A 25,011-nucleotide genomic window follows, 5' to 3' on the forward strand; every position below is an offset into this window, starting at 1 on the left:
GGCCTGAAGATGGAGTGCTTCATTATCCAAGTATTGCTTCTCGCAGAGAGCATCCTTCGTTGAGCTACAGTTTTCAGCACCCCAAATAGTGGATACCCTAACTGATGGATGAGTGTGTCAGCGATACCAGCAGAAGCACCCAGCTGAGATGTTTGAGTGTGATCCGTCGATCACCTCGAATGAGACTGTCCGCACGTTCCAGCAATGCCGGAGTCACAGCTGTGTGCAGGCAGCCGGCATGCGGGAGATCGGACAGGTTTGCTCGACCTTGTTACGATGATGACAGACGCCTGCCCGACAACTCACCGTGCTTTTGTTCGCTGCCAGCTCTCCGTAGACATTCTACAAGCGCCTATGAATATCTGTGAAGCTCTGGTTATCCACCAAAAGGAACTCGATAACAGCTCCCTGCTTGGAAAGCACTCCGTTACAGACACCATTTTGAAGTATAGTGGCGCCACCAATCAGAACTTTGTGAAACTGTAAGGGCTGAAGCGGGAATAATCCACGATCTCTCACGATAAATTCCGCATTTTTCCACCGAAAGTGGCAGAGAAAAAATGTGTTGTGTTACTTATCGAACTCCTCTCGTAGTAATGGCTACATCCAGACACGATACCTCCTTTCTGCTTTCTGACATTCTGTCTCGTCTCCACCTCGATCTGTCTTACTGCACTGATTACATGCACTCTACCACTTCACTGCCAACACTTAGCGATGGGGGGTCGCATCGCCACCCAGTACAAGCTTTATGATTTATACAGCGCTCCAAGGCGACCAGTGTGCTCTTTTAAGTTATATTTTGGCTGCTGGGATTTTTACGTAGAACCTCCATTACAACGCGATGCTGAGAAAGCTCTTTAATTCGCCATTGCGGATTTGCACGTACACACACGAGCCGGGAATACTGCCTACCCGTTGCTTCAGGTCAAACTGCGGCCGTGACAAAACAGTTACGTCGAGTTACGCGACCGTGGGCGCCCGCGAATGTCGAGGCGAGGCTGCTCGACCCATATCGCACGGCATGGGCGGCGGCGCGACTAGGCACGCGGGGCGCGGCCCGCATACAGAGCGCCAAATTAGCCACCTGAGGTTCCCGTGGCGGCCACCAGCCGGATGTGGCGCTAGCGGCGGCGGGCTTTCCCCAGACGGCCGCAGCCGGCAAGTGCAAGGTCGGGCGCGCGGGTTTCCCCGACCTGTCCCGTCCGTACACAAGCCGCCTACCATCTGCAGCCGTTTACGTTTTTCTCCTCTGTTTGCAATGAATCTTCTGCGGAGATGTGACGTCACTGCTGCCTCAGGGCACAGTAATAGAGCCATTATTCTTTGCGCCACGTGGTAGTCTTGGCCCACAATCTCTCTGGTAGCGTCACCGTGTTTACTAAAGAGCAAGTGGAATCGACTTGTAACAACAATGGAGAAATACGCCGCGCTAGCTTAATAAGATCCACCTCAGGTAAAGACAAGCAACTGGACAGCGAATGTTCCACAGAAACAAAAGTAATGTCGGGTACGCTTAAAGGATGCGTTACAGGAACCGTAATATTCCCGCCATCTCCTTCTTCTTCCTTGTCTTGCCCCGCTTCTCTACGGGGTCGGCACTGTTATGTGGGATTTGGTAATTTTAGTGCTGGTGGTGATCAGACGACGCCAACACTCCCCCCAGGAGGAATTACCTGTCTGCCTCTAGACTAAATCTCACGTTCAATTGCGAGGGCGTGCTCTAAATGTTTGCGTAGCATTATCTCAGGTGGGACATAGGTATAATCTCGATATTTACCTAGCTGGATGTGGGAAACCGCCTAAAATCACATCGAGGTTGGCTGGCTTGCTATCACTCGTCGTCCATCACTGGGCGGATTCGATCAGCTCTCAAGAGCAGCGCTTTAATGTGCTCATTCATTCGGGGCGGCAATGTTATCAACGGTTTTGGCATGGTTAGTTTGGAGGGGGGGGGGGGGGGGCAGATGCCCTTCCTGTCGCCACTTCGTGACGAAAAATAAGTTATATTTAGTTTTTCGTTAAACCACGAATTCATGAGTCAATGAGACAATTAGCTCTGCTTACTTCTAACAATCTTGAGCCGCGCGTGGCTCGTGTTCGTGCCATCTCTTATTTTACATCCTGTTTGTTTGTTTGTTTTTATTTTTTACCATACTGCCACCTCGTTATGTTAGTTTCAGTTTCTGTTGTCATTGAGTTGCTGCTTTGCCTGCCCATGAGCGGCAGCAGCAGCGCTTATCGATATAGCCCTGCCGTATCATCTTTGCTGACTTGTATTACTTCCCGGTTGACATCTGTCATGCAGCGAGTTGGAACGGGTCTGCAGTGCAGTTCGGACCTGGCAGTCATAGCATTGGGGTCACGGTGGAAGTCGGTCGGGTTGGAGCAGTAGTGAGGCTTGGATAGTCATGACCCGCCCGACCGTCGCCAGCACACATGACTTGAACTGGGGACGGTCTTGGTTGATCGTTGGTTGGTCGTCTTACCGGACGACGTGTATTTGCTCGCCGGTCGCTTATGGGTTAGCGGCGTGTGTCTCAACTCATGGTTCTGCCATATCATTGCCCAGTCACTGCTTTTAGCATTGGCTGCGTTCTTCGTCCAAGTGTTTGTGTAATTGTGTGTAGCTTCTGATCTCTACTGCTCAGTTATTTTAGTGCTGTCTCCATGCTGGTGTGCGAGTCGTCGTTCGGTTGGCGTGGAGCAGTGAGGAAATCTCCACAGGGCGTTGTTTGGCCGGGCCCATGGCGGTCTCTACACAGTGTCGGAGTGTGTGGGGCTGTTCCCATTGCTAAAGAGGTCCGTGGCTCACCGACCGTGGACACGAAAGTTCAGTTTGGATTTAATTTATCAGCAAGTCAAGACTGTTCACATTGTGCCATCTGGTTGTCGTTGTCGGCTGTTGGGACATTCCCGCGACTAACAACTTATGTGTTCGAGTTGTCGAAGGTTTAGCCACCGTTCAGTGGAGTCTAACTGTATTTCGTTATTTGCAATTGAAGTGCACCAGCGGAGTTTTCTGCCTTGTGGTCGTTAATGTTCTGGTTACCTACCCTGGCCGTTGAAGTAAATTCAGGCAGTGTCTTTTCTTCGCTGTGTTGTCGCTGTCCAGCATGGTGTGTAGTTTGACAGCTTAATGTATACTAGGTTGTGGGCGTCCATGCATTTTACGTTTTGCATTGAACTCCCGGTTGAGTGCTGGTCGCGTGGAGCGCAAGTTACCTTGTCGGTGGGTCTGTTGACTGTCTGTTGGTTGGGTTGTTGTCGGATCGAGAATGGTTGGGCCGACTGCCTGTCTCACCCAAGTGATCGTTAGTATTTCAAGTGCTGGCCGATCCCCGCAACTTGTGAGCGCCGTTAGTTGCACTGCCTTTTCTTATTATCTGTTGTGTGTATTTGTATGGCTCATAGCCGATGGTTTTGAATTAAAGTTGAACTGTTTTTAGAGGCGTTTGAAGTCATGGGCCTTCAGCCGTTTTAAAATTGAAGTCCATTGCTTGTCAAGTGTTAGATTTTTTGGGGCCTTCAGCCTAATTTAAGGCTTTGTTGTTTAAATTTATTTTACCTTGAGTCTTAAGTCATGGGGCCTTCAGTCGTTTTTAAATTAAGGATCTTTGTCTTTCGAGCATCAGATTGTTTGGGGGCTTCAGCCTAATTGAAGATAAGGCCTTCTGCCTTGTGTTTCTTTTATTTAATTTTACCTTGAGTCTTAAATCATGGGCCTTCAGCCGTCTTTAAACTAAGGTTGTTGATTTCAAGTGTTAGATTTTTGGCCTTCAGCCAAATTATAGAACTTACTTGAATCTTAATTGTTATTGCCTTTTCAAGTGGGTAGAATAAACGAGAGCATAATTACGCTGAATGCGACCTGCAGAAAAAAGAACACTAATCTAATCAATTACCTGGTGTTTAGACGTTTCAATCAAAGTTATGCCATCGACATTCACAATCTATGTTCTCGAAAATCTCGTAGGTTTGAACTTCTGTAGACACACACACGCACACACACACACACACACACACACACACACACATATACACACACTATGTCACAATGTCTGTGTGCGTGTTTGTGTGTGTCGCTGACGTCAGATTATATTTGTTTCATCATGATGACACGCGTCATCCACATTAATAAATTACTTCCAAATTTTTCACCCGTTCATTTGACACACAAGCACTCACATAAGCACACGAGCGAGTGCATTTAATAGCGCTGTTTGGAATTTCCCATCGATGATCCTTTAAATTATTCTGTAACAATTCAGACTAAAGTAGCACCTTCACAGAATCGTCGCCCACCAAGGATTCATGTAAGTAACATGTCATAGAATAATCTGAAAAGCATTTTGCACTAATACTGAACAAGTGACGAAATATTCATTTCGCATAAAAAGCTGCAAGATGTACTCAAAAAGTCGTGCCAGCACCAGGGCGGGAGAGCAGGTGAACCTCCCCACATGATATCGTTATCATCCCACGGAGAACACTCATTTTGCAAGCCTTGTGGCTTCACGTGCCAGTTGCACTGGCTGTGATGCAACAGAACAATGATCTGCGCTTCCTGGTAGTCTCGCTGTTCCAAGAATGTTTGGAGGTCGCTACAGCGCGGCGTATATATGTGAGGGTCCGCAGCTGGGAAGTTGCAGAGTTCTGATCTCTGCAACAAGGAGGGTGTGCTCTGCTAGACGCACAAACACCTGTTCGACAGAAATCGCCCACTTGCAGAAGTGACCAGTCCCTTTCTGTGCCGACAGACCATAAGACAGCCGTTTTCATGTCTGGGTTGCAATAAAATTTCGACTCAGGTGTTTTGCTGGCGTTAGAAACGTACCTCTTGACTGTTGCCACCAAATTGCTTTCCATCTTTCACTTTTTTGTGGCTTAAGAGTTGAGCGTGTAGGACACTGTTGATTCTGAACCCAATGTCGGGCGGGGCTATAGCCCTGGCGGCCTCGTTAAGTCCTAATCGTATCTCCGTTCTGTGCTTTAAGGCCTTTCCATGGTCAGTAGCAAGACGTAATTTTACACGGCTTAGCTTGGTGCACATACATATGATCACAAATGTACACATTAACACTACCTCAACAGTAGTCCATCAGAGGAGGTACCACTGGAATGAAATGAAATATCGTGTGGCGAGGCCCCCCTGGCGGGTAGACCCGATCGCCTGGTGCAAGTCTTTTGAGGTAACGCCACTTCGGCGACTTGATCGTCGGTGAGAATGAAATGATGATTACGAAAACGACAGAGACGCCCAGTCCCGGAGCGGAGAAAATCTCCAGCACAGGCGGGAATCGAACCTGGGCCCCGCGGCACGACGTGTCGGCACGGTGGCAGACATGGTGCCACTGATGGTTGCAAAAAACCCTTAAGTGAGGACTGATACAAAGACAGTTTTGATGCTTGCGGAAAGTGTTGGGACGCTCCAGATTAACTGCAGAACAACTATACTCCACATTGGTAAACGCGAGGCCTATCCCTGCTAGAGATGACGTAGAACCTCTGACACCGGCAAACTTTCTGGTCGGCGAAGGACCACTAAATGTGCGCATTTGACCTTGTCTACTGTCACACTCAGTCTGACCAAAGAATTATCACAGCACACAACGGCAATAAAAATAGGATTATACAGGCTCATCTCGATTACTTGGAATCTATCAAGTCCATACACATTGCGAATTCAAATGGTTCAAATGGCTCTGAGCACTATGCGACTTAACTTCTGAGGTCATCAGTCGCCTAAAACTTAGAACTAATTAAGCCTAACTAACCTAAGGACATCACACACGTCCATGCCCGAGGCAGGATTCGAACCTGCGACCGTAGCGGTCGCTCGGTTCCAGACTGTAGCGCCTAGAACCGTACGGCCACTCCGGCCTGCTATTGCGAATTCATGTTCACGTAATTCTACATTTATCGATTGTGATGGCCGCATCCAAGCTTGCGAGCGCACGTGAAAACGTTAGTACAAGGGTTGGAACTTTAATAGTGGCAACTATTTATTTACAACTCGTACAAAATAGATATCTGTTTCAAAGTTTTACTGACCTTCAAAGTAGTCACCAGCATTGTGTATAACCTAGCTCTAGACCTTCTCAGTTGGAGAGAGATACGGTGACCTTGCTGGCCAAGGTAGAGTTGCCAGTGATGCGGAAGTCGTAGGATACTCTTGGTCCTGGCCAGTTGTGTTGACAGTTCGAGCGACTCGGTCTGTTCCCCGACGTATTTGTAGCAATTCTGAAGCGAATACCGTGAAGTGTTTCGTTCAATTTAGAAATCGAGCTGAACTCACGAGGGCATAAGTCAGGGGAGTTCAATAGCTGGTATAGCACTTCCCCATCAGTCGAACAAATCAGTAACAGCTTGCACTACACGTGCTTGACCCATGTTCTGCAAAATGATGGCCAGGTCCTGCAGAAAGTACCATCACTTCTGTCTCTAAGCTGGTCGTAGGTTGTGTTCCAAAAATGAACAGCATAGAGACAGAAGTGATGACACTTTCTGCAGGACCTGACCACTATTTTGCAGAACATTGGTCAAGCACGTGTAGTGCAAGCTGTTACTGATTTGTTCGACTGATGGGGCTGCTAAGTGCTATACCAGCTATTGAACTCCCCTGACTTAAGCCCTCGTAAGTTCAACTCGATTTCTAAACGGAAAAAACACTTCACTGCATTCGCTTCGAAACTATTACAAATTCGTCGGGCAACAGACAGCGCCCCTCGAACTGTCAACACAACTGGCACTGCTAAGAGTATCCTACGACTGCCACATCTCTGGCAACGGGTTATACACAATGCTGGTGACCACTTTGAAGGTCAGTAAAACTTTGCAACACGTATCTATTTTGTACGAGCTGAAAATAAATAGTTGCCACTATTAAAGTTCCAACAATTGTACTTATGATCGTGTACAAATACCAAAAATTCTCAAAACTTTCCCGACGATAACTGCTGAGGCTGGCTTATTCATGTCATGCAAACAGGTTTTGCATGAGGGGACATACTTCGCTTGATGGAATTTGTAGGAGCAGTAATAGACGCAGCGCTTCCTTGGCAGGAGATCTACTGTGGCAATAAAACGTCGACTTACACTCCCGTGCCAGCGGCCCCTCTTGTCCGTGCTAATCAGAAATAGACATTACTCAAAGGTAATAAAAATTACGGTCTATTTTGGATCTTTTTGCGAAGAATGTGGCCATCGGGACGAAGAATGTAATACAATTACTGACGACACTACATGAAAACAGAAATAGACATTACTCAAAGGCAATAAAAATTACGGTCTATTTTGGGTCTTTTTGCGAAGAATGTGGCCATCGGGACGAAGAATGTAATACAATTACTGACGACACTACATGAAAACAGAAACTGAGACTTGCTAACGGGTGTTTTCTATGTCTAAACCGACGACGTAAAGTGTCATATTGCTGAAAGAAGAGTATGGCATTTTGTGATGACGGTAAAATATCGAATCACAAATCGATATGCATCGAAGGTACGTAGCGTAAGATCTTAGTAGCAATGAGCAAAGTCACTTCCGTTATTAACAGCCAGCGGACGGATCCCAAATTCACTCATGTCTCGCGCCAGGTGTTGAGGTCGGATCACGTGTTTAATTACACGCTGCGAAAAGATTTCTGCTGTTTATGCCGGTACCAACGTAGCAGACGTGATTGTCTCCATGTACCGTATGCTTCTTTAGCAATGTCATGTATCAGGTAGTTACCATTTGCGTCTACGAGTTCCTCCTCCTTTTAGAGATGGCCCTTTTCAGAAATGAAATGAACTACCGTGAAATAGGTCCCGAGGCTGTCGCCGATCAGTATTTAGATGTACCTTTACATGTAGTTAGTGATTACATCACGATTACAATTGATAAAAAGTGGTACTTTTCTGCACGAATTAATAATTATTTTTTCATAATGTCGAGATAGATTTATGTTCAAAGACCGAAAGTTTAAAATAAAAAAATGCAGAGTTGAAGAGATATAAATTTTTTCGACATTACATGAACGAACCAAACAGCTAGCTCGCAAAATAAAGTTTTGTGTAATCAAACGACTGTACCGTAGGAAGATTAGAGGAACTGCGTTGATCAAGCTGCATACAAACAGAACAGCGAGCAACATCCCGCCACGGTGCTAAGATGGAACAAAGACACAAAAAAGACGCTCTGCTTATTAACTATCGGAACAGGACGGAGTTTGATAGATGTGATGTACATGTAGACAAACATATGATTATAATTTCAGAAAAATTATATGATTTATTCAAGAGAAAGAGCTTCAGGAAGGCGATAACGCATTGGTCCACCTCTGTCCCTTATGCACACAGTTATTTGGCTTAGCGTTGTCTGACGGAGTTGTTGAATGTACTCCTGAGGTATATCGTGCTAAATTCTGTACAACTGATGCGTTACATTGTCAAAGTCCCGAAATGGTTGGAGGGCCCTACCAATAATGCTCCAGACGTTCTCAGTTGAAGAGAGATACGGCGACCTTGCTCGTCAAGGTAGAGTTTGACAAGAACCAAGAAAAGCAGTAGAAACTTTCGCCGTGTGCAGGCAGGCAATGTCTTGCTTAAATTGTAAGCCCAGGATGGCTGGCCATAAAGGGCTACAAAACGGTACGAAGAATAACGTCGATGTACTGCTCTCCTGTAAGGGTGCCGCAGATCACAACCAAAGAGGTCATGCTATGAAGTGAAATGACACCCGAGACCATCACTCCTAGTTGTCGGGCCATATGGCTGGCGACAATCAGATTGACATACCACTACTGTACGGGGCGTCTGTAGACACGTGTGTGGCCTGGAATCCCATTGACTGGTGAAGAATTGTCCTCAGTGACGAGTCTCGCTTCGAAGTGAGCCCCGATGACCAGCAAAGACGTGTCTGGTGACGTCCTGGACAACAGTGGAATACCACCGTGATACTTCGCCTGCAGCCGGCCGGAGTGGCCGTGCGGTTCAAGGCTCTACAGTCTGGAACTCGGCAACCGCTACGGTCGCAGGTTCGAATCCTGCCTCGGGCATGGATGTGTGTGATGTCCTTAGGTTAGTTGGGTTTAATTAGTTCTAAGTTCTAGGCAACTTATGACGTCAGAAGTTAAGTCGCATAGTACTCAGAGCCATTTGAACCATTTGAACTTCGCCTGCTACACGGCTAGACAACCAGGAGTGAAGGTCTGGGACGCCATTTCACTCCATAGAGGAGAGGAATTCGTGGTGGGCCACATCAAACAAGTCAGAAGACTGATGGCTCACAAAAAAAAAGCAAGACCCCTTTTTTGGTTGTCATCTGCAGCACCCTTACAGCACAGCTGTACGTTGAAGATATTCTGCCATCCTGGGCTTACATTTCAGCAAGATAATGCCCGCCCGCACACATCGAGAGTTTCCACTGCTTGCCTTCTAGATTTCCAAAGCCTACCTCGGCCAGCAAAGCCGCTAGATTTCTCTCAAGCCGAATACGTTTGGAGCATTATTTGCAGTCCTCAAACCGACTCGTGTTTTGGCTGTGTAACGAAACGGTATAACAGAATTTGGCATGAATCCCTCAGGAGGACATCTAACAACAGGGGTCAGGGATTTTCTCTGCTTCGTCATGACTGGGTGTTGTGTGATGTCCTTAGGTTAGTTAGGTTTAAGTAGTTCTAAGTTCTAGGGGACTGATGACCATAGATGTTAAGTCCCATAGTGCTCAGAGCCATTTGAACCATCTAACAACTATGTCAATCAATTCCAAGCCAAATAATTGCTTGCCTAAGAGCCAGCGCGTTATCGATTTGCTCAGTCTGTAAAGCTCTTTCTCTTGATTAAAATATCCAGTTTTTTCTGAAATTGTAATTATTTGTTTTTCTGTACATGTATATCACTTCTACCAATTACCGACTAATTCGGATAATTCCTTCATGGTGTATCCGGTTGGTTTTTATTGTATCTTAGAGTGTATATTCGCCTCAGTGAGTTAAAATACATGCAATACGCCAAACTTCAGTTGCGTATCGTAGGGTCAACAAGACTAAGAAAACTTACTCGATGTGTGTTAGACAACAGAAACCAAGCAACCCTCATATCAAAGTCGTTAACAGAAGATTTGAAACTGCCAGCCTCCGACCAACGACAACTTACAGTTTCCACGTTCGAATCTCATACTAGCTCCTCGTGATGGTACAGCCTTGTCAGTTTCGAGATTACAGGAGTGTGGACTAATGTTACGACCTTCGTCAACGCGTATGAAACCGATCAGTGGTTCACCCCACAGCCCTATGTTCCAGAAGATTATGGTGGCACGTGTCCGCGCACTGCACTTAGCTGATCGACGAACAGATTCCCAAAAATGCATGCCCATCGAGTTTTTAACTGGTAGTGATCATTATCAGAAAACTGTCGCCGATAGACTACCGATCCGCGTTTCTATATCCATTGTTCTGATTCCCACCATATTCAAAAAAATGGTTCAAATGGCTCTGAGCACTATGGGACTCAACTGCTGAGGTTATTAGTCCCCTAGAACTTAGAACTAGTTAAACCTAACTAACCTAAGGACATCACAAACATCCATGCCCGAGGCAGGATTCGAACCTGCGACCGTAGCGGTCTTACGGTTCCAGACTGCAGCGCCTTTAACCGCACGGCCACTTCGGCCGGCCCACCATATTCATTTGGACTCTCATTGGGAGCAGATCTGCTGTCTTTGTACTTTGGACTCAGATGTCCACAGACGACGAATTGAGACCATTTTGGGACCTAGAGGTAACTCGCTCAGCTACACATCGTGATCCAGTAATGACCAATATAAATTCTGTCTTTCAAGCCCACATACGACGAGTTGAGACCATTTTGGGACCTATAGGCAATTGGCATAATTGCACATCATGATCCAAGAATTCCAGGTATCTTATTTTGTGCTTCATGATCGAAGAGTCGTCCGCCTTCATAAGAAATATTATTCAGTATTCTGCTAACCCACAGAATGCAGAACATAGATCTCGTAGTTCACATAAAAGGCTTCTTAGCAACGACCATCATCTTATGTTGGACGAGGGTAATCCCAAAAGTAAGGTCTCCTATTTTTGTAAGTACATAGAGCTGTTTATTTCTTCAATGGTTTACATCAGTTTACAGCTTGAACATTTAGCTATTTTTCGACATAATCACCATTTCTGTCGATGCATTTTTGTAGACGCGGTGGCAGTTTTTGTATGCCCATGTCATACCAGCTCGCCGCCATGCTGTTCAGAAAGTTATTAACCGCTTCTTTCAACTCGTCGTCGGAGCTGAATCGCTTTTCGGCCAAATGTTCTTTTAAGCTACGGAACAGGTGATAGTCTCTGGGCGCCAAGTTAGGACTATAGGGCGATTATGTTCCACTGAAACTGTTGCAGGAGAGCAACGGTTTGCCGAGCGATGTGTGGGCGAGCGTTGTCATGGAGAATGTGTACGCCCTCGCTGAACATTCCTCTTCTCCGGTTCGGAATTGCCCGTCTGAGTTTTTGCAGAGTATCACAGTGCCTGTCAGAATTAATCGTGGTCCCAGCGATTCAGTTCCGACAACGAGGTGAAAGAAGAGGTTCATAACTTTCTGAACAGCATGGCGGCGAGCTGGTATGACGTGGGCATACAAAAACTGCCACAGCGTCTACAAAAATGAATCGACAGAAATGGTGATTATGTCGAAAAATAGCTAAATGTTCAAGCTATAAATGATGTGTAACCATTGTAGAAATAAACAGGTCTATGAACGTATAAAAAAAATAGGAGACCTTACTTTTGGGTTTACCCTCGTAATACACTGAATGCAGAACGTATACTTCGTAGTTGACAATAAAAGGTTTCTTAGCAACGACTCCTTACAAGACATGCACCATCATCTTATGTTGGACTGCACATAAGCATGTAGAGCTCGTTCTTCCTGAAAATCCAAGTAACACCATCCTTTACCTTCCGCATCAGGTAGTTAACAAGGAGTAACTTGATTAAATGAAGTGAATGATCGTTTTCGACGCGTCTAATGAGATCAACGCTTCCGCTCTCAACAACGTTAAATAGATGTGACATTCATATATATATATATATATATATATATATATGAAATATGTGTGATGTACGCCGACGAAGCCCCGGGAAAAAAGCTAATGTGAATAAAATGTATAACAGTCTATGGGTTTCGAAATAGGCAGTTCTGCTTCATTTTAATCTATGTATTGAATCACTTAGAGAGCTACTTCAAGAGAGGCGATTCATTTAAGATCCAGTTCAGTACCAGGACGCTTGAGCGATCGCGCTCGATCTGGAGGGAGCTGCTTCGCATCTTGCTAGTGGAAGTAATTTTCAACAGTAGTATTCGGCCAGTGAAGCAAGCACAGGTGGTGGCATAAAGTTCTCCATCAGTAAACGTAGGGCCAGTGTCCGGGGCTAGCTTCCAAACCTCTGACCATGTCCCATGTGGCGAGGGCACCCTTCTGCCGGATGGTGGCAACAAGTTCAATAGCTCCTCTTAGAGACGAGTAGGATACGAGCAGGTTCAGAAAGTCACCTTATTTTTGCTCGTTTACCAACAATACAAATTCCGCACTATACTCCACGCGCACTCATCAGAGCCATCTAAACGAAGCAGTTGCGTTCAACCACGAAACTCATTCTTCATAAAGCCACCGAACGGTCGAGTATAAAAAAGTTTGAATAATTTAGGCCTCTGTACGTGTAGGTAATTTTCCAGCCTAAAGTGCTACACAGAATTCGCCAAGTAACTAATTTTGTTGTTATCAGAACTGTCGGACTGGAGATTGGAGATTTATTGGTACCATCCGCGAAACCAAATGTAACACTAAAAGATGTTAATATCTCGGATCTCATTAACTAGTTAAAACTGAATATGTTAATTAAAATTACAGATAGCATTAGCGTTAGATACAACATGCATGTACTCGATTTCTAGTGTCCCTGTGGCTATGTAAGTAACTACAGGATTAGCAAAATAAAAGTGGCCCAGAAAATATTCCATATACCTTAAGACAGCCAGCCCAACGTACAAATGGTTCAAATGGCTCTGAGCACTATGGGACTTAACTTCTGAGGTCATCAGTCCCCTAGAAGTTAGAACTACTTAAACCTAACTAAGCTAAGGACATCACACACACCTATGCCCGAGGCAGGACTCGAACCTGCGACCGTAGCGGTCGCGCGGTTCCAGACTGTAGCGCCTAGAACCGCTCGGACACCCCGGCCGGCCCCAACGTACATCATCCGCAATTAGGCAGATGATGTCAGTTAAGTTGCCTCTCTTAAGGTACATAAAATATTTTCGGGATCACTTTTATTTTGCCCACCCGGTATAAGAGTACAGAGCCAATGGTGCGGGGATGGATGCTCAGAAGTTTATAAAATTTATTCTGGCACTTAATTCTTCTTTCGCCTCCTGCAATGGATGTCGAATGCGAAAACAGTTGCGTTGCACCATTCGGAACCCATGCTGAAGTGTAGGTAACGATGTAACTGCCTCCGCAAGTCAGTTCAAAGGCCGGAATTAGGGAAGGACATACTACCACGTCTAGTAGCGCACTTCAGTGTTCAAACCTTCGGGTTGAGGACAGGTGCGCCCTTGCGCAATTGGGCAGTCATTTCTCAGCAACAACGTACCGAGGTGGGGGACTGGGCTTTCAATAACGACTCCACCCACCGAACTGACGCTTCTCTTGTAACCGCTGATCTGAAGTGAGGAAAAGAATCTTTTTTCGAGCTGCTGAAAAGTACCCACACTTAATCTATTGCTGGCGCAGTACCGTCATTAGGGATGCCGGTTATCGCTTTACCAACAGGCTTTCGGTTATACCCGTTCTTTCAACGCCAGTTTATTCTGACTGTTAAACCACTCGAAATAATCGATTTCTGAAATAAGTTTCTGAAATAGCCGATTTTCGGCATTTTATTGCTGTTATTTTTTCCCTGAAGAGAACCGCAGCAAGTCGGTCGAAACGTCGGCAATTTAGTTGTTTTAGTAGTTTACAATGATGCGCCTTAATACCGAAAATTATTTTTTCCAAAAAAACACCGGTTGTGGAAGCCTTTTATCTTTCTCCCTGTGTTGGTTGCTCGTTTCTAATCGTCGCCGTTGTTAAAATGGCACTGGTCGCATTTTCCATTTTCTAGAATAACTCAATATTTCATAACAATGGAAATTTTACAAATAAACGTAACTCTTTTTTAAAAAAAGTTTTATTTAAAAAAATTTACATACTGTTATCTCAGTTTTTGTGCAGGGTGTTCGGAAATTTCCGTTGCAGACTGCAAGAATTTCTAGAGAGGAGTGAGTACATAAGATTTTGAATAGGAGTCCGTTTTACGACGGTTTCAATTCAGATGTTTAGCTCATCCATTTCTACTTAACGAATAGAATCAGGCGTGACGCAGTACAATTATTAGGTAAAAATTCGAAAGGAAACATAACGGTACATTCATTTATCACTTGAGAAAATTTGAAGCTTAAACATTACGTGTTTACATAATTCCAAACTAAACAAGAACCCAGCATGTTTTACGTACAGAATAGTACTGATGCATTACACAGCTGCTCGATGTACTTAAGTGATAAATCGAGGTTTCGTTATGTTTCCTTTAAAACTATTACCCAATAATTGTATTGCATCAAGCTTAATTCAGTTCCTCAAGCAGAAGTGGATCCGTTAAATATCTGAACTGAAAACGTGGTAGAAACGGGTTTCTGTTTGAAATATTAAGCACTCATTCGCCTCTGCAATTCCTATAAGTTTGTAACGGGAATTTCCGAACACCCGGTATATTGCTGGTTCTATCATAAGTGGAATGTTATTACACAAGACCACTAGACTTTTAATGATACACTCACAGTGTACCATAGCTGAGCTGTATATTAAATACACGCTCAGCTGGTGTATACCTGCCCTTAGATAAATTACATTTCGTACCTACACTGATGCTTATCTCTGCAAAATTGTTACATACTAAGTTACATTTTACATGTAACTTTGTAAATTTTGTTTTATGTTATGGCTGGAATATCAATACACTGAGCCCAGCGTTTTTATGTATGCGTTAATGCATACTAAATTACGCATTGTTGTAATATATTGTTTCATTAAACAGCTAGATGTTCACTTGTTTTAATTAGATTTTTGTGCAATGACGCAATCTTTTGATGATCATTTTCGCCAGAGTCCTTACACAAGGTGATATTTATAAGATAATAAACTGGGTGGTGTATTAGATAGAACGTTATTTGTCATTTATAACTACATTGTATCAATCAGTTGCATCAATACTTCTGTAATTTTCATTAACACCATGTAGTACTGCCACCTGGGCGGTTCTTCATCAAATACTTCGATGTATTCAATGAACCATTTTGTATTCAGGTACCATCATGTAATGCAGACCAGGTACTCTATATCCATGTCTGCGAAGTTAAGCTTCGTTTTACCTAAGAATGTGTTACGGATTTTTTTGTGAACTCTATCTCTCCTTTTTTATGACGTTCATATCATGTATTTTATTACTGTTTTTCACTGAGTACGTGCTTCTTCCGTTTCTACTAAGATGTTCTATGTAATTTTACCAATGTATTTTCACTGATACCCTGTCATATATTTCTTTTGTACAGCCTTTGAGAATGACGTAGCGCCGAAACGCGTAAGCCAGTGCAGAATTAATTGATACAGTGACACTATAAAATTAATTAATACAATGGTCAAGGTAAATATCAGTTTTTGAGTGCGCTAAGACGTCCGCAACGTCTCACAAAGCATTTACAAATTTTGCTGATGATTTCACGAACAGCCGCTGTTACACGAAGTATACCTCGTTTACACATAAAATATTACGTTGGTGTGGTTTTTAAATTTTAAATTTATGATTTCTGTTTCCCATCTGCAAAGGAAATAACAACCATAAATTTAAAATTACCGGAAAGACTCCTTTACTGACATATTCATCCCAGATTCCCATCGAAATCCTACGCCCTACAAACATGCAGCATCCCACCACATGATCCACCGTCTCCTTTCTATCTTCATCTTCCAAGAAGACTATAACTAGGAACGCAGTACAGTAAAAACAATAGCCAAAAATAATGAATTTGATTCCAATATTATTGACAAAATTCTCAATGAAAGACTGAGGAAGCAAACCAGACCCTACTGTGCCTCATAAACAATATAGACAGACCGAAAAGCAAGTGATGGAATTTACCTTGCATAGGTAAAACTTCAAAAAGAATAAGCGACATTTTAAAGGTAAAGAGTCTCGCTGTGTTTTTCTATGTCCCACAGACACTAGGTAGATGTTTCTTCAGTTCAAAAGGTAAACAACCAGACATCATGTTTAAGTTAGGGTTATAAGATCATCTGCCAAGATTGGCAGTTTTGTTACATTGACAGACTGGGAGGTCAGCATGTTCTAGGCTCAGAGAACATGGTAGAAGCTGGAGATTAAGGAAGACAGATTCATCCTTTGGTGAATATCGCTGAAACGAAAACCACAAATACATAGTACATTTAAATGTCCTAGACGTAGAGCGAAAGGGTGCAAATCTTACTCAGAAATATTAGAAATTAAGAAACAAATGTCTGTATCCCACATTTATTATTGAATGAGCAAACTTAATTCAATTATTCACCCCTTTTAGACAAAGTTACAGCCTCTGCTTAGGATCAGAACCTTGGTGCTTTCATTCATTGATAGACAATGACAAAAATAGCACTTTCAAAAGTATGTTTAATTGCAGTAACTGTAAAAGCTGTCCAAATGAATTTTGTAAATCTTTGGGTAAAATTTGGCAACAATGGTAACTGTTACAGTTTAAGTCAAGAATGGGTAGATTAAGAAGCTGAAATGTTTATGTTGGCTTGGTTCTCATCTGTGAGCAATTTTGTACTAGTTTATGAAACAAGGCTACACATGTGTTTCATTTAATTAGTACAACATACAATGTTTCGCCAAGAACTCACAGTTGAATCAATTGAAATGAAAGTTCAGTAATTTCATAAGGGTCTTTAGTTCAAATTAGAAAGCGATAGCTTCATTGTCGTTACCAGCACCAAACGCGAAGGGATCCAGGGGGTACGTTGTTGGCTGACATCTGTGCCACTACTAGAAAAACGGTCTCATGTCTAGAAGTGTGCTCCTTCAGCGTTGCCGAAAGCAAGAATGGATTGTATATCGGACCGATCAGAAGTCTAGTGAATTGGCAAGTCGTTACTTCGTTCGTAGTATGGTAGTTTCCTTGACTACCTCGAAAAACGTGCCACAGAAAACTTGTCACACTCTTATCGTCTTCATGGAAGGCGAGCTGCAGAGTTGCTTGAGTAATATCGCTAATAACAGCCGAGGGATGTAATCGGAACTGTAGTAGAACAGAAAGCATTTCTAGCAGAATATTACGTCGCACTTCGCACATATTTGTACACGTATTTCATTTGTATCTGTAACGAATTATGCCTGGTTTCATCGAAATCGAAAGGAAACTTGTAATTGTTCCAGTGCATGTATGCAAAGTGTCCTGCGCAGTTGTTCAGCTCTTTTGGGGTGAAAATGACACAAACACTTTTTACATTTGTAAAGGGTAAGTATATCGTCTCATTTCATCACATTCACTCGCATTCCTTCCTTTTTAAATTTTTGTCGCATTTAAAAATACAGATAAGAGACAGATTGCACTTCATGCTTTTAAAGTACTACAACTCAACTAAATGTAGGTAAGAAAGAGCAACTGGTCGTTTTCGAACGTTTTTCCACGTCAGCCCTTCTCATCCCCTCCTAGCCTACGTCGCTGACGCATGCTTGTGCATTGCATTCGACTCAGAGATAAGCCGGTTCGATTCCTGGTGCTAGATGAAATTTTCGATGCTAATACTTGGCCGGTTAGGGGACGAGAGATGGTCCGTAAAGTTCCTGATCGACGGCCCTTGTGGCAGTGTCCTGCATTAAATACCAAACCTCTCCGCACTGTCTCATGGAGAAGACATGCGACACTGTTGATGGCGATACGTCCATTGGATAGGGACATTAAACTCGGCGGCACCCTCGGTGCTATTCCCGAGTAGTAGGCTATGAGCAGGCACCCTCTCTTTTATCTCACCATCATAATGCGTAACACTACGCTATATACTCATCAAGGGTAATATATAACGCGTACAAGAGCCAAGGTGAAATAATAAGAGTGGACGACCAAGGTCGAAGTTCTCTAATTATAAAGGGTGTAAGATAGGTACGTAGTCTTTCGCCCTACTGTTCAATCTCTTCGTGGGAGAAGCAGTGACGGAAATAAAAGGAAGGTTCAGGAGTGAAATTAAAATTCAGGGTGAAACGATACCACTGATACGATTCGCTGATGACATTGCTATCCTGAGTAAAAGGGAAGATGAACTACATGATCTGCTGAGAGAAATGAACAGCCTAATGAGCACAGAATATCGACTGAGAGTAAATTGAAGAAAGACGAAAGTAATGCAGTAGCAGAAATGAGAACAGCGAGAAACTTAACATCAGAATTAATGGTCACGAAGTAGACGAAGTTAAGGAATTCTACTACCTAGACAGCAAAATAACCAATGACGGATGGAGCAAGGAGGACATCAAAATCAGGCTAGAACTGGCAAAAAGGGCTTCCTGGCCAAGAGGAGTCTACTAGTAACAAAAATCGGCCTTAATTTGAGGAAAAAACTTCTGCGAATGTGGTTTTGTAGCACGGCACTTAATGGTAGTGGAACATGTTCTTTGAGAAAACCGGAATAGAAGAGAATCGAAGCATTTGAGATGATTTCACAGACGAATGTTGAAAATTAGATGGACTGGTAAGATAAGGTACGAGGAGCTTCTGCTTAGAATCGGAGAGGAAAGAAATATGTTGAGAACACTGACAAGGAGAAGGGACAGGATGATAGGACATCCGTTAAGACATCAGGGAATGACTTCCATGTTACTATAGGGAGCTGTAGAGGGCAAAAACTGTAGACGAAGACAGAGATTGCAATACATCCAGCAAATAATTGAGCAGGTACGTTGCAAGTGCTACTCTGAGATGAAGAGGTTGGCACGGGAGAGGAATTCGTGGCGGGCCGCATTAAACCAGTCAGAAGACTGATCACGCAGAAAAAAAAGATACACTCATCCATTACACTCATGTACACAATACTACTATGACATATCCGAATGGAAAGGGTCAGTCTGTATGGAGGAGAACACCCCTTCTACCAGGCAAGTGGACCCACACAACCAACAATGCCACATGTTATTTGTATGTTTTACACAAATAATGAGTCATGTATACACCAGTTTGCTCCAGACGTTCCTGAATTGTGCACCTACGTGACCACCTTCTCGTCTCCACCCCCAAACTATGGCAGATATGTGGTTCATATCCCCACAGTGCTTCTCTCCAGGTAGTAAGCGATACCTGTACCAACTGTGGTTGAAATCGATCCAGTGGTTTAGGAGTATATGTGGGAAGTACATTCATAAATACATACATATGTAGAATGATTTTTACACATACGAATTAGGTAACCGTTTGATGGATTAACAGCAATAAATTTAGAAAGAAACTGTTCCTACACCTCAGAGAAGCTTGATCACAATCTGAGAACAAATTATCGAACAAGTTCAGTACACACTGGTGTCCAAAATTTTCTAGGTCGAAACTACACATATGCTCGAGGATCCCAAACTGAGTATTACGAGCTGAAAAACTAGTAGCCGAAAATTACTATTTAGTTCTTTATGATGTAAACAGTTTGCACCTTACAGATCAACTTAAGCTCACAGCTGCTGTTCAAAGTGATGACCACCATTCTTAGTACATGTTATAACTGGGTATAAAAAATTGCCGCACTCATTGTCCTTACTGTTCCTCTCCGGTTTCTACTGTTGTTTCATACGGGACCACGAAAAATTCCATCGTGAACACACATCAGGCGATTGTGTATTGCTTTATACAGGTAGCGCCACTAACGTCGATGGACAGCATAAGCAGTTTGAAATACTTTTTTCGCGTCCAAACACCATTCATCACCTAGTACTGCGTGAAATATTTATTTCCGACGATTGATTCCTTACTCGAAACATTCAGTTTCGAATCCGCTGTCATATATAAAATTTTGACATTAAAGATTTCAGTCGCATGTACATAACAGATTAAAGCTGTTTGCTAGAGCGGGATTCAGACCTGCGTAACTACTATTTTCAGGTTGTGCATTCTGAGCTCACTTTGCAAAGCCTTGACTGATGACAAGATCAGCTCTCGACACTGTACAAAGTTTGCCTCGCCCGAATTGACTGGCGTTTCTGCTCTCGATGATTTCATGAAACGAAAATTCGATTTCGTAAGTGCTTCACGTATTTGACGTCTAATCATACTTCTCCCCAACAGCTAGAACACCGACGCGCGTTCTCGAGTTCGATTCCCAGGGGTCGCATCGGATTCTTCAGTAACAGACTTGCCCGATTTTGAATCATTTGAGGCCAGCTCGGAAGTTGCTTCGATAAAGAAGCAACAAAATGGGCACACGGGCGTATGGAGTGGTAGAAGGAACGAAGGAAGCTGATAGTTTAACGTCCCATTGATGTTACCGTTAGTGACGATTAGGAAACTCGGTGTGACTGGGATTGTTCGTTATAGTACATGTTACACAGATCATCTGAATATTTTTTTTTTACTTAAATAATGACGAAAGAGTAAGTTTTCATGATATGTAGACATGATCAGTTTTAACAATACTGAACATATTATTTTTCATTCCTACTAATGTGGCTACCTTTAAAAATTAGTCTATTTACAGCCTACTACTTTCTAAATATAAATTCTAATGTGAAGCAGAAATAGTCCACAAGGAATGATATTACGTTAGATTTAAAGCTTGTGGTGCTATCAGACATCTTATGTTGCTGGGCAAATGATCAAAACTTATTGATGATGCACACTGAACTGCTTTCGGAGCCACTGACTACTTTAATAATGGGTAATAAAAGTCGGTTTTTTTCTTCCTGTGCTGTAGGTATGGACACTACTACTTGGGTAGAAAACGTATATAGTGTGAAGGTGCAGTTAAATGGGCAGTATCACTGCGGGTGAACACATATTATTCTTGCTGCTCGATTAATATTTTCTTTCTAAGTGATGAGTTGCTCCAGAAACTTATTCCATAAGGAATTATAGAGTGTAAATATGCAAAATATATCAGGACGCTTTTTGCTGACTCCTGTGCATTTGCCACGTCAGTTGTTCGTATGATTGTATTCGTTGTACAAATCTGAATATAGTGTCACATCTATTTAAAACACTACGGCCTATTGTGCCGTAGTCGGATCAGTCTGTTGCTAAAACCCAGCATTCTGAAGTTTTTGAAGGTCCGATGTACGACCTGACTAACTATTGACAGCAACGAGCCGGGGCTTCCATCGAATCTTTGAGAAAGCTGCAACCCTCTGCTTGAGATGTTTTCCGCAGATGACTAAGAAATGTCAGGTTTCAACAATTAATTCATGCGACCACGGCATAACACTAAAGAGTATTTTAATTAGTGGGTCGTTTCCGGCCTTGAAAGTGTACGTTTTACAATGAATACAGTGTGTTATAGCAGAACTTAGCGAGAGCAGAATTTGTGCAGGGCCAGGATTCGAACCCGTGTCTCCTGCTTACTACAAAAGCCATCAGGACACAGTGGTCATCGCAACTGCACGGACTACTCTTAGCACACCTCCCTCCAGACCCAAATTCTCAACTTGGCCACACGCTACTAATGCAGTGCCCCTTCCCCATTATCCTCATCCATTATCTTCACGTCCGAAAGAACGGACCTGTTCACATATATAACGAAACGGAGTGGACTCAAAATAGAACCCTGTGGTACTCCATGAGTGAAATAGGCTGTTACTTCTACAGAGAAACCATCCAGTATTCACCTGAAGTGGGTCGGGAAAGCCTAAACTGGATGGCAAAAAGGACAGCTTTGTTCCTCTAGAATGCGAGTCCAGTGCCTTACCCATTGGCTACATTGATCCGTTGGCCAGGCTTGCACCAGGTCGTGAACCGTACGGCAGTTCTTTTTACACAACAGCACACATTACCCTTCGATATTAATGCCTCGCTCGTACTCCAGTGACTGGGCGACCTACTAACCTGCGATGTCGGTGGGTGCGGTGCGGGCGACGGCGAACAGCAGCAGTGCGAGCAGCAGCGGCAGGTGGCGGGGCGTCGCCATGGTGACGGCTGGCGTCGCGGCGCGCGCCGCCGGCCTTTTAACACTTCCCTGCCCCCGGCGCGGCGCGGGGCGGGAATCCCTTATGTCGCATTGTGACACGGCCCAGGGGCGTGGCCCCCGCTCGAGACTACTTCCGGCAGCCGGCGCGCGTCCGCCCTCCGTTTTTGGCGACGAGTGCTTCGTGACGAGAAGTGCTTTGCCCCGCGTCGACGTCTCACGGACCACGCGCAGTGGATCGTGGGAACACCCGTGCTCTGACGTGAAATCAACGATTCTCCCAGTTGCCGGTATTAGCGTAGATAATCCGAAAGCGGACAGATACTGGAGTCTCATAAAAATGTTGGGGGCAGGGAGAAGCCGCATAGGGGCGTCAGGACTACTGGTACTACATAGTATAAATTTATTATGCGAGATACAAGCTGACAGATTTCGTGTTAAAACACGCATCTCGGCGCGATCTTCGAGATGCAACTAAAGTCTTGACGTCGATATTTGTTTAGTTATGAGTGTACCCGTGTGCTTCCACAAGCAGTATACGATGAAAAACAGCTCTGTCGTTTGAGATTCCATATCAAACTAAACCAACACTTGATGTTGTATGCACAAAAACAATGGTGAGGGTGTCTGTACCAAAAATTCTGAAAAATTTCGAAGAATAACGCCTAATATCTGGCGTAATCCTACGCATATATTTTCAAGGATTAGGTTTCATTGCGAAAACTACTAATATTTGCATGCACTCATCACGTCGCTCGTAGAGTTTGTTAAATTTCAACAGGCTTTGATCGCTAAAAGTACACTACTGGCCATTAAAATTGCTACACCAAGAAGAAATGCACATGATAAACGGGTATTCATTGGACAAATATATTATACTACAACTGGCATGTGATTACATTTTCACACAATTTGGATGCATAGATCCTGAGAAATCAGTACGCAGAACAACCACCTCTGGCCGTAATAACGGCCTTGATACGCCTTGGCATTGAGTCAAACAGAGCTTGGATGGCGTGTACAGGTACAGTTGCCCATGCAGCTTCAACACGATACCACAATTCATCAAGAGTAGTGACTGGTGTATTGTGACGAGCCAGTTCCTCGGCCACCATGACCAGACGTCTTCAGTTGGTGAGAGATCTGGAGAATGTGCTGGCCAGGGCAGCAGTCGAACATTTTCTGTATCCAGAAAGGCCCGGACAGGACCTGCAACATGCGGTCGTGCAGTATCCTGCTCAAATGTAGGGTTTCGCAGGGATCGAATGAAGGGTAGAGCCACGGGTCGTAACATATCTGAAATGTAACGACCACTGTTCAAAGTGCCGTCAAGGCAAACAACAGGTGACCGAGACGAGTAGCCAATGGCACCCCATGTCATCACGCCGGTTGATACGCCAGTATGACGATGACGAATACACGGTTCCAATGTGCGTTCACCGCGATGTCGCCAAACACGAATGCAACCATCATGATGCTGTAAACAGAACCTGGATTCATCCGAGAAAAAGGACGTTTTGCCATTCGTGCACCCAGGTTCGTCGTTGAGTACACCATCGCAGGCGCTCCTGTCTGTGATGCAGCGTCAAGAGTAACCGCAGCCATGGTCTCCGAGCTGATAGTCCGTGCTGCTGCAAACGTCGTCGAACTATTCGTGCAGATGGTTGTTGTCTTGCAAACGTCCCCATCTGTTGACTCAGGGATCGAGACGTGGCTTCACGATCCGTTACAGCCATGCGGATAAGATGCCTGTCATCTCGACTGCTAGTGATACGAGGCCGTTGGAATCCAGCACGGCGTTCCGTATTACCCTCCTGAACCCACCGAGTCCATATTTTGCTAACAGTCATTGGAGCTCGACCAACGCGAGCAGCATTGTCGCGATACGATAAACCGCAATCGGGATAGGCTACAATCCGACCTTTATCAAAGTCGGAAACGTGATGGTACGCATTTCTCCTCCTTACACGAGGCATCACAACAACGTTTCACCAGGCAACGCCGGTCAACTGCTGTTTGTGTATGAGAAATCGGTTGGAAACTTTCCTCATGTCAGCACGTTCTAGGTGTCGCCACCGACGCCAACCTTATGTGAATGCTCTGAAGAGCTAATCATTTGCGTATCACAGCATCTTCTTCCTGTTGAATTTCGCGTCTGTAGCACGTCATCTTCGTGGTGTAGCAATTTTAATGGCCAGTAGTGTATTATTCTGAAGCCAGTATCGATATATATGATCATCATTTGACATGTCTGTCTTTGTTAACTAATATATAGCCAACAGAGGCATGGTCAAAAGACTTAAAACATGATAAAACTGCGTTATAAAAACAAATCACATTGTAATATTTCTTAGTTATCGCTTTATATTGTACAAAACTTCACAAGTTTGCTCGTGGCGCAAGTGATCAAGTCGAAGTATTACATTATCTAGTGTAACTGTGAGCGCTGACTCTTTTAATAATTTAGTGGATTCATTGACGAAACATAGATGAATCGCCGTCAGCGTACTCTGCTTATAGCTGCGACGAAAGCAACTCTTGTAGAGAGTGTCAGTGCAAAATTAGACTAGTAACAGCTCTCACAAGATATATAGTCCAATAAATTCTTCCACATTGCATCCTAGAATAGAATGAGAAGAAATCTTTGTACATGACACATTAAAAATTACACACTGCCACGCACTGAAGTGTATACAAGAGGATCCAAAAGTAAGTAACAAACTGAACATGAGAGAGGTAGATCGGGTCTAGATGATAATTTTAAGTAAATTAAC

General features: G+C 43.8%; 1 protein-coding gene across 1 annotated transcript in view; it reads right to left on the reverse strand.

The window, feature by feature from the left end:
• The window catches only part of LOC126416604 (keratin, type II cytoskeletal 68 kDa, component IB-like), a 63,831-nt gene extending 41,591 nt beyond the window's left edge, over positions 1–22,240 (reverse strand). The window contains exon 1 of the mRNA XM_050084361.1: positions 22,159–22,240. Within this exon, the coding sequence (XP_049940318.1) occupies positions 22,159–22,240 (82 nt within the window). The remainder of the gene's footprint in view (positions 1–22,158) is intronic.
• Positions 22,241–25,011: the final 2,771 nt, after the last annotated feature.

This window comes from Schistocerca serialis, chromosome 1 (assembly GCF_023864345.2).
Source record: "Schistocerca serialis cubense isolate TAMUIC-IGC-003099 chromosome 1, iqSchSeri2.2, whole genome shotgun sequence".
In the NCBI taxonomy this organism is placed as follows: Eukaryota; Metazoa; Arthropoda; class Insecta; order Orthoptera; family Acrididae; genus Schistocerca; species Schistocerca serialis.